The sequence below is a fragment of the Erigeron canadensis genome, chromosome 6, assembly GCF_010389155.1.
Source record: "Erigeron canadensis isolate Cc75 chromosome 6, C_canadensis_v1, whole genome shotgun sequence".
Classification (NCBI taxonomy): Eukaryota; Viridiplantae; Streptophyta; class Magnoliopsida; order Asterales; family Asteraceae; genus Erigeron; species Erigeron canadensis.
The window spans coordinates 42,088,161-42,098,478 of NC_057766.1; the positions used below are offsets into that span (position 1 = coordinate 42,088,161).

The 10,318-nt window shown below is 34.0% G+C and overlaps 2 protein-coding genes across 2 annotated transcripts; one reads left to right on the forward strand and one right to left on the reverse strand.

The window, feature by feature from the left end:
• Positions 1–1,488: 1,488 nt before the first annotated feature.
• LOC122603405 (staphylococcal-like nuclease CAN1) lies at positions 1,489–4,715 on the forward strand. The gene is made up of 9 exons (XM_043776097.1): positions 1,489–1,878; positions 2,223–2,278; positions 2,420–2,534; positions 3,002–3,115; positions 3,214–3,401; positions 3,510–3,566; positions 3,665–3,824; positions 4,236–4,304; positions 4,389–4,715. Exons 1-9 carry the CDS (start codon positions 1,609–1,611, stop codon positions 4,485–4,487), a joined length of 1,128 nt encoding a protein of 375 aa, XP_043632032.1. The 5' UTR covers positions 1,489–1,608; the 3' UTR covers positions 4,488–4,715.
• Positions 4,716–6,497: 1,782 nt separating this feature from the next.
• Positions 6,498–7,565, reverse strand: LOC122604937. The gene is made up of 2 exons (XM_043777795.1): positions 7,091–7,565; positions 6,498–6,526 (listed from the first exon to the last, which is right to left on the reverse strand). Exons 1-2 carry the CDS (start codon positions 7,563–7,565, stop codon positions 6,498–6,500), a joined length of 504 nt encoding a protein of 167 aa, XP_043633730.1.
• Between the last annotated feature and the right edge of the window lie 2,753 nt (positions 7,566–10,318).

The window sequence follows — 10,318 nt, forward strand, 5'->3', positions numbered from 1 at the left end:
AATCTTCCATCTAACTCTTGTGTGTTTTTCTCTCCTAAATTCTCAATCCCATCTTAATACAATCATCTCGTTTTGGGAACCCGACATCAATGGCAAACATTATGCTCTTACAAGGTCCACTAGATCGCCAAGTACACATTATTATTATCATGTTTTCATTATGTTTACAATACAAATCATATTAATTCCAACAGTCATATCTTACGAGGTAAAAAAGATTGTTTTTAAAAAGAGATTTTGAAAACATGTGTCTAATACATGGGAAAAATAGGCCTTAAACATTTATAGGAAAAGGGTATGAATAAATCCTCCGATGCTAAAATCGTGAGCTTGTAATCATAGCAACATGCCACAGGAGGTATCTCATGTTTCGACTTTTACATATATACATGATCGGCTCTTAGTCTAAGGCAACAAAGGCCTAAGCCTAGGGCCCAAAATTTTCAAGGGGCACCACTCATCACTTGCCGTGTGTTGTACCATTTAGTTTTCTTTTCCTTTTTGGTTTTTCTTTTAGTCCATCGATTTGTTTTTTTGTGTTGTAAACTTTTAAATATGTATTTGTAGTATTGTTTTCAAATAAATAAATATTTGATATGTTAAAAGATTTTAGCGAACATATATAACAGTGACATAATAAACTTTTGAACAAATATATCGATAATGGAGTGATTCTTTGAATTAAACCCAAGTAAAAGTAGCATAACTAAAGTATATCAATAGCAAACGTAATTGTAATGGCTGAAGTCGCGTCTTAAACCTCCTAGTTTTTAAGAAACCAAAGAGAATAAGAGATGAGCACGTTGATCACTGAAATTAGTCAACTGCGGGCATGTGAGTTGACTTTATCATATGCATTATTGAAGCCAAAATGTCTATCCCATGTGGCTTCACCTTTCCTTACGTTTGGATTCAGATTCACCATCATTTGTGATGGTTTTTGGGGCCACAAAAAAATTGTCAAAATGATGAGGTTTAAGGGTAAATTATTAAAGCTCGAAGGAATAGGTTAGTAGAGTAGTCACTCCGTACTAATTAACAACAAAGGGATAGGTCTGAGGTCTGGTTGTTTTAGATTTTGCGAATTGCTTTTCCCCTTCATTTTCTATCATTCCATTTGTTTTATTTTGTTATTGTAATTATAATACCACTGGCTTTTTAAATTCATATCATCATATACACACACAGCATGCGCGGGGCTAAAACAGTAATCTAATTGTTATGTCTTTTTAATCATAAAAAGTGTGGGCAAACGGTGTGTTTTTACGAAATTCGCCAAACTACGTTTCTTGTTGTTGACGTAATTAGTTGAACAATGACTTTAACGTTAATAAATAATAATAAAATAGCACCCACAATACAGTTGTCGACTTAGCCCGCGAGCTTCTCAACAAATCATACACCTACACGTGGCAGATATCCACTTGTTTTGTAAATGATATGGTGATGATGATACTTTTCTTCAATAAAACGTTTTTTCTTAAATTTCTTGCAAGTTGCAACCAACAAGTCAACAACAACGACAAGCCCGTAATCTTCATAAATTTATCTTTGAATAAAATCGATCGATCATTGAGGCTAGGGGGGTAAATTTGAATTAGTTAAAGGATGGGAAATGCACTGAGGTTCTTGTATGGTGAGTGTTGTTCAAAGCCAAGTAGTGGTGGTGGTAATTGGGTGAATAATCAACAACCACCATACGGCTACCCTGGTGGTTATTCCAATTACACGCCTGCTGCTGCTGGTAATAATTGGGTGGATCAACAACAATCATACGGCGGCTACCATATTAATGGTGCTTATAATTATAACACGACGACGACTGCTGGTGTTTCAGCCTTGGCTCGAGATATTCATCACTTTGAAATGACCTCTCAGGTATATCATTCTCTTTCATCAACCTGCTAAATTCAGCTCATTCATATATAACTTCAATTTGTCATAACTTAGAGGTTGTTGTTTCTTTGGGATTACATGTTTCAAATGCGTGTAGCTTATTATAACACGGTTTAAAGTGTATGGTTATTAAGTAATTAAGATTTTAACTTACTTTAACAAGACAATTTTGCAGTTATTTTTAAGTTGTGATGCTTATTTTGAGCACAACTTTTAAGCATAAGTACTTAAATATATGCTCCCCAAAATATCCTTTTATTTCTTAATATATGCATGTATCAATATTAATTTATGAGCAAAACCGAATTTGTGGATTGTTATTGTAGGTGCCTGAAGGTTTGAGTAAACATGTGGTTTCATCAAAGAAAGCTCAGTCTAACTGGTAACATATTTTTTTGCCCACAATTATTGACTATGGAATTAAGGGGTATTAGGTATATATATATATGGATATGTAATTCCACATTGTTATTGGATTGGTATTTGATACTTAATTTTCTCAAATTAATGGTGATATATGAAGGTATGGCAAACTTTCTGAGGCATGGGCACAATCAAGACCACCACCAACATCACCTGAAGAGGTTTCAGCGTTTGTGGTTAACGCCTTGAAGAGGCACAAAAAGGCCGATGTTGAGGTCCTCTCTCTCTCACTCACTCTCTCTATATATGTGTATAACTAATTAAGATAGGATAAATTAAATTGCTACACGATTTTATGAAATTGGTATTTGGGTTGTATAATTCCTTATCTATACAATGTCAAATTACAAAAGAATCTCCGGTTGCTTCTTAAAAAAGCTCAATTTTTCTTGTACTAACAGGTTTTCTTATCATATTTAGCATATGATGAATTATTTATAAAATATACAAAACTACTTGTAATAAAGAGAATCATTTCAGGTTATATGTGAAAACTGGGTGGATTTTATGCTAAAAGTTTCTGTAATCATACTATGGAGTATATTAACTTTTATATAGCTAAACTGTAAGGAATGTTAAGGTCAACCTGACCCAAACCAGACCATTTTGCCCCTCCTGAAATTCTACTATCCAATCCCATTTTCCATCTAAATTGTGTATTTTTTTGATGATTTTTATGAAGGGTTTTCTATCGTATTATGGTCTCCCTCTATCTCAATCCACGGTTGAAGTTGTCAATACGACGCAAGCACCACCAGTTCCCAGTGGACTTAAATTTGAACTAAACACACTTCCAGTAAGGATGTCTACAATTCTAAGTCATATTCTCGATATCTTACTGCGCATATACTTTTTTTCCAGATTGTGAGTTATATTCTACTTGTATAAACATAGGTGGATGAAAAAGCTGTAGCAGATGGTGATACAGTGACAGTTTACGTTAGTACCTTAAATCCTCGAGAGGCAGCATGTGTTCCACAAGATGTACAGATAGCAGCTGTGGAACGAGCCAAGGCACGTGCACAGCGGAATTACACCAAGGCAGATGCACTCCACAAGCAAATTATAGATGCTGGTTATCGGTATATAAACATTTTATCTTCAATTCCAAACCAATGCTGTTTATAGGACCCCTATCTATATCATCCAACTTGTATAGTTGTATTAATTGTAAATGTTAACTGATGCAGGATGCTAAACATACAAAATGAGGAAATTCTAGCCCGGAAGTATCGGATTCGACTAAGGTAAAATACAGACTTTTTAATACATGAAGCATTCTGATGTATATTTCATTTTTGTGTAGCATGAATATATAATGGTGTGGCTGTAAAACATGTAACAGAGGAATAGATGCACCAGAGAGCTCAATGCCTTATGGGAAAGAGGCCAAGGAGGAATTCTCTAAGATGGTTGTGGGGAAGCAATTAAAAGTTTTGATTTTTGATCAAGACCGTTATGGTCGTTGTGTAGGCGATATTTACTGCAATGGCGTCTTTATCCAGGTAGATCTCAACTTTTTTTTGTTAGAGGTAGCAACATGGGCGGGTTGAATAACAGATATGGATCACAACCTGTAGCCTTTTGGTGTGCAAGGTTGATCTAAAAAGCTTTCATCCAAAAATGTAGAAAGCATATATAATTAGTATGTCAAAATTGTGCAAATGACATTCAATTTCTTGAATAGAATAATTCATGAGGTTTTAGGCACCAAGAATACTTCAGAATAGGAATGACATTCAAGTGATTTGACATGCTTGTCTTTAAGCAATTCTACATATTTATTTTCCCTTTTCACTTATTTGAGATGAAACATGAAGCAAATCCACATTTTATAAGTAAATGGTGTCGAATCCTCACTTTTGGTGTCTATAAATGAGATGTGAACTTAAATGGTTTTTATGAATAACAAACAGGAACATATGTTAAAGAAAGGACTTGTATGGCATTATGGAGCCTATGACAAACGACCCGAACTAGAAAAGGTAACATCATCTCTTTCTTGTTTATGTTATTCAATTAAGCCGTGAAATGATCCATAAGAAAACGCTAAATTGTTTCCGAAACAGTGGGAGAAAGAAGCTAGAGCTAAGAGAGTCGGGTTGTGGGCTTCAGCACACCCAGAAAAGCCATGGGAATGGAGAAAGAATCGCCGTGATAACAGATAGTCAAAACAGTAATTACTTGAATCCAGTGGTCTAACTGTAATTGACATACTAATTATATAAGCTTTTCATTCAGAAAAGCTTTCATCTGTACTCTGTTTAGGGCATTTAGTCAACTGGGGATCAATGTTTCCCATACAACTTACTATTGATCATTGGAAGTGTACTCATTTATCTGTAGCATATGTATTTTTTAAAACATCTGGAAATGTCCAGATAAGATTTTATTTCTCTGTGTTATTCAAAAACAACTTCATCTTGAATCTTTATATTGAATCTTTATACAACTAAACACACTGCCCATAAGGCCATAAGTACTTTTGAAATTCTTTTTTTTTTTTAACTCAAACAATCAATTTCTTATTGTAAAATTACTCTTCTTAACCATGATACAAAATCTACTTGATAAAATCAAGGTCAATCAAAAGATTGTAGCAGATGGGAATACAGTAAGTGCCAGAATATGTTGTACCTAAAGTCCTAGAGAGCCAATATGTATTCCACGATAAGTGAAAGTGGCAAATCGTGCCGCAGAAAAACTTCAATGCACTTCACTACCAAATTCCAGATGTGGGCTAACTGTAACTGGCCATATTTTAATTCATCTAACTAAATTATTACCTAAATAAGACTAACAAATTGCTAATTCCTACCTATATCAACAGTAAACCTTATATCATTCATTTATATTTGATATAGTAATACATGTAGTTACTATCGTTTACTTAAATATTAACTGTGGGCATTTCTATAAACCTATGGTTGCCTGGTTGGTGAAATGTGGGCTCTGGGTATTCTTCAAAGTTTAAACAATAAAACCTTAGACTAAGAGGAGTGGTGTCGGGGGAAGGAGGGGCGACTTGTGCCATGTGGCATGGAGGATAAAAAGAGTTGCCCCTCAAAAAGGGTGGAAATGGGTGGGTTTTTAAGTAAGGGGCGACTTGTGCCATGTGGCACTTTCAATGATTGGTTTTAATGATTGATTTTTTTTTTGTTTTAATTTTTTATGATTTTCATATTATTTTAAAAATAACAAAATTTCTATAAATAGTAAAATAAAATACTAACCATTAAAATTAAAATCCAACACATACAAACTAAAACATAAAAACCACACATCAAACACATAAAAAAAAAATTATTCGATACACAAACACAAATAAATAACTAATAACTAATCATCATCGCTAAAGTAGTCATCGACTTCCAGTGGCACGTATGGTGGAGGATTTCCCCTCTTGTTTTCCCAAAGATGATCTACCAAATCCGCTAAGAGCATGTTGTGGGTTTGGCTATTTCGTACGGCTTGTGAATTCGAGATCCGTTGCTCCATTGGAGTTTGTTGTTCCCAATACGCCGGGTCTAGTGTCGGGTCTTCATCGTTGAAGTCTTGACAAAAAGCTTTATCTTCATCCTCCAATATCATGTTGTGTAGAGTGATACACGCGTATATCACGTCATGCATCCTCTGTTTGTCCCAAAACCGTGAGGAAAAACTAATAACTTTTCAACGCTTTTTAAGAACCCCGAATGCTCTCTCGATATCCTTTCGCGCCGATTCTTGTTTTTTCTTAAAGTATTTTCTCTTTTCATCAATCGGGTCAGTAAAAGTCTTCACAAAATTGGAATACTCAGGGTAGATGCCATCTGTCAAGTAGTATCCGGCTTTGTAGTAGTTGTTGTTTGCATAAAAACCCGCTGTAAATTAAACAAAAGCTAATATTAGTTAATAAAAGCATATATAATATATTACTACATATTATACATAAACGTTAAGTACGTAATTAACCTGTAGGTGCCAAGCCAGATATAATTTCTTCCAAGACTGGGGACGCCTCAAACACGTTGATGTCATTGTTGGACCCCTGCTGACCAAAATATGCATTCCAAATCCACAAGTCAGTAGACGCAACCGCCTGAAGCATCAATGATGGTCTACCAACATCCCCTCTGGTGTGCGAACCGCGCCATGCGGTTAGACACATCTCCCATGGCCAGTGCATGCAATCAATACTACCGATCATACCAGGGAAAGCATGAAGCTGCTCATGCACATCGTATATTCGTTCAAGATCCATAGATGTAGGTCTCCGTAGGTATGTCGGTCCATACATTTCATTTATACCTATTTAAATTATTTATAAATACGTAAATGAATTAATATAACTAAATATTATGTACGCAACTATATAATATGTACGTAATTATATAATATATTACTAAATATTATGTACGCAACTATATAATATGTACGTAATTATATAATATATTACTAAATATTATGTACGTAACTATATAATATGTACGTAACTATTTAATATATAACTATATATTATGTGCGTAACTATATAATATATTACTAAATATTATGTACGTAACTATATAATATGTACGTAACTATTTAATATATAACTATATATTATGTACGTAACTATATAATATGTACGTAACTATTTAATATATAACTATATATTATGTACGTAACTATATAATATTTACGTAACTATTTAATATATAACTAAATATTATGTACGTAACTATATAAAATGTAAAATTAATATAAAATGTACGTAACTAAATAATATATAACTATATATAAAATGTACCTTTACAAAAATATATCAGCGACTCCCGGGAAGTCCTAGCCGACATCTCCAAATGCTCGTCAAACAAGTCAACGCTACACCCATATGCTAATTGACGAAGCGCGGAGGTAGTCTTGTGTATCGGCATGAAACCCAGCTTCCCACGAGCATCCATTCTTTGTTGAAAATATGGATACCTTTCTTCCAAGTCATTTGTAATTCTCAAAAATAGCCGCTTGCTCATACGATAGCACCGTCTAAAATCCCTCGCGCCAAATACGGGTCGCTCAGCAAAGTAAAGGCGGACCAATCGGACGTATGCCTCCTCACGTCGACGTTCCAGAACCGTTCTTCTTCTAGGCGAAAGTTGGTCTTCCTCGTCCTCCTCGTCTTCCGCGGCTTGAATCATAGTAGTAACTGTCAAAGCAACGGTACTAAGAATAGCGTCGTCGAGATCGATTGAATCATCGGATGAAGAGGGTGATGGAGGATCCATATCCGTAATATATGTATATATTTATGTAAAAATGGAAGAAGATTTATGTGTTTGTGTGATGGTGTTTTGTATATATGTATATGTTTTGTTAAAAAAGGAAGAAGATGAAGATATATATAGGAAGGGGAAAATTAAAAAAAAAAACCAAATAGCCGTTAATGGCTTTGGAAAGGGGGAAAGATCTTGAAGTGAGGAGGGTCAAAGGTGAGGTCGGGCGAGGGAGAGGGGTCGGCCAAAAGGAGAGTCGGTGGACGGGGGTGGTGGGGGGGCGAGAGAGGGCGAGGGTCGGGGAGAAAAATGTCCACTCCGTCTAGTCTTATAGATATGTTGTGCTTTCATTAATTGAGTCAGATCGGTTATAACTTTACAAAAATACTTTTATCGATGTAATTTTACTTAACGCAGTTCTTTTTGGTCTGTGTATGGCTTTCCTTATTTTGAGACCTATTTTTTAGGAAATGATATTGTTATAACAATATTTGTATTATTCAGTTGTACTTTGTGCATTAAAACTTATACACTTGTTTTATGGCTAAATTTTGGTATACGAATATCACTTCTTGCAACGACCGGAAGAACTCTTAAATTATGTAACTATTTTTTCGCAACAATTGCGGTAACTCTTAAATTATGTATTCGATAACATATCTTTAAAGTTCACTCTCATGTGAACCATTAACAATGTATGTTCTACGATAAATTTGTTTTTAAAACATTCAAAATAGTCTTCTCTAAACTTATGAATAGATTTGTTCACATTATCATTCACATGTGAACAAATGACTATATATAAATTTTTGAAAATATTGTTCAGCAACATACACTTTTATTACGTTTTACATATGAATGGATTTTAAAAACACGTAATTCAATACATAATTAAGGAGTTCTCACAATTCTTGTAAAAAAAATTCCAAAATAAAAGTCTCATAGTGTGTATTCTATATGTATTTATTATGTAATCCATAATGATTTAGTGTATACTTGATTGTTAAAAGGAAAACCTTAAATCCTTATTTAACAAAGTTCGTAACACTCAAAATGATAGTTAAGTGCAACTATAGAGAAAAACAAGGCTGATAAGTTATCTTTCATGACTTCTTTGTGTGTGTTTGTGTGATTAACTGACTATGACAACCAATGAATATTTAGATGACTACAGCTACATGAAAAGGATAAAATGTTATTTTCATCCATGTAGATATACAACTAGTCATTTCTTTCAATCTCTTCTTGGTGACCTTTTTTCCCCACAAAAAGTCATTTTCTTAGATACCTTTAATTGGCATAATATCAACAATTTTGTTTTTCGGAAATTTCCAAGAAATTTCGTATGGCATCTGTTGTTTTTAGAAAAATGTTCGATCACTTTACATTTCCAAATCGCAAAATCTCGACAAAAGTGAATAAGAACGCTGGTACAACTTTACCAAGTTGATATGTTTATGCTTGCGTCCAAGCCAACGATTTGAAAACCCGGACCATATATTGAACTGGTCGAATAAGATTGTACATGTCAAACTAGAAACGAAAAGAAGCATACATTTATCATATTAATACCAAAAAGATTATAACTTATATACAACATAAGTTAATATTAAGTTTTAGCGTCAATTATCTAAAAATAAAATCAAAGTTTAACATAATAAGCAACAATTAAAACAATATTTACTTAATACAAACAATTAAAGATGGTATGTTAATGTTACTAACTTAAAAACAAAAATAAAAAGGATATTTGACCGGCTTTGATCCGACCATAATGGTTCACACGTTTAGCATGATTCTATTACAACAAACCTACTGATAGCTACCGAACCCGGTTCGACTGTCAGGTTTACCATTATTGGTCCAAGCCGAAGATACACATGCTAATGTTGCAATTGCATTTGTCTTAATTTGGACAACATCGACTCGGATCTTTTTGTTTGCATTCTCTACATAATGTATGTCAATCAAAAAAATTATTTAGTTTGATTAATCTGTATGGTTATAAATTTAAATAATGACATGAATTTACGCTACCAGTCAAACAAAAGAATAGTCATTACAATATATATGTCCTAATAGTATCGTTCGCTTTTTCCCAAAAGTGATGCAAGTCGATTTTATCCTATGACATATTGTAATGGTCAATAAATTGGCTAAACCCGTTTGCAGACAAAACCATAAACCGTTACAATGAGCTAAATATAGCTTAATGTCTCGGAGTATTCTCAACCAAGAGACCAACGATCATAAATGGAAGCTTACCTATTATTTGTGACATCCAGGGTCTACTACAATGAAGCCTCCTTAAAAATGTATTTGAGGGTTCAATCCTTCGATTGAGCAGTATATTGGCCACTGGGTGTTTAGTGGAAGCGCTTAACCAACATTAAACCTCTTGCAAGGAGGGAGTCATGGTACCAACTACCAACTCGTTACACAGGTTTAGGGGGTTTCTTGCCCCTTTCAATCTCAACCAAGAAAAAATCATTTTAAAATATAAATCAATTAAAAGTGATGCTTGTAATATATTAATGTGTCACTGACTCATTGGTGACTGGGATTAATGTTGAGACACTCGACTTTTATACTTCCACTAGTTTGATTTTATATTCTGTATTGGGGAGTGATATTAGTACCTCAAAATTGATTAATTTACCACAACTTTGCATTAACTGAATGTACAGTGTGCTGTAATACTTAAACTGTGTGGTAAATGAATCAATTTCGATGGTACGAATATCATTTCTCTTCTCTATTACTAT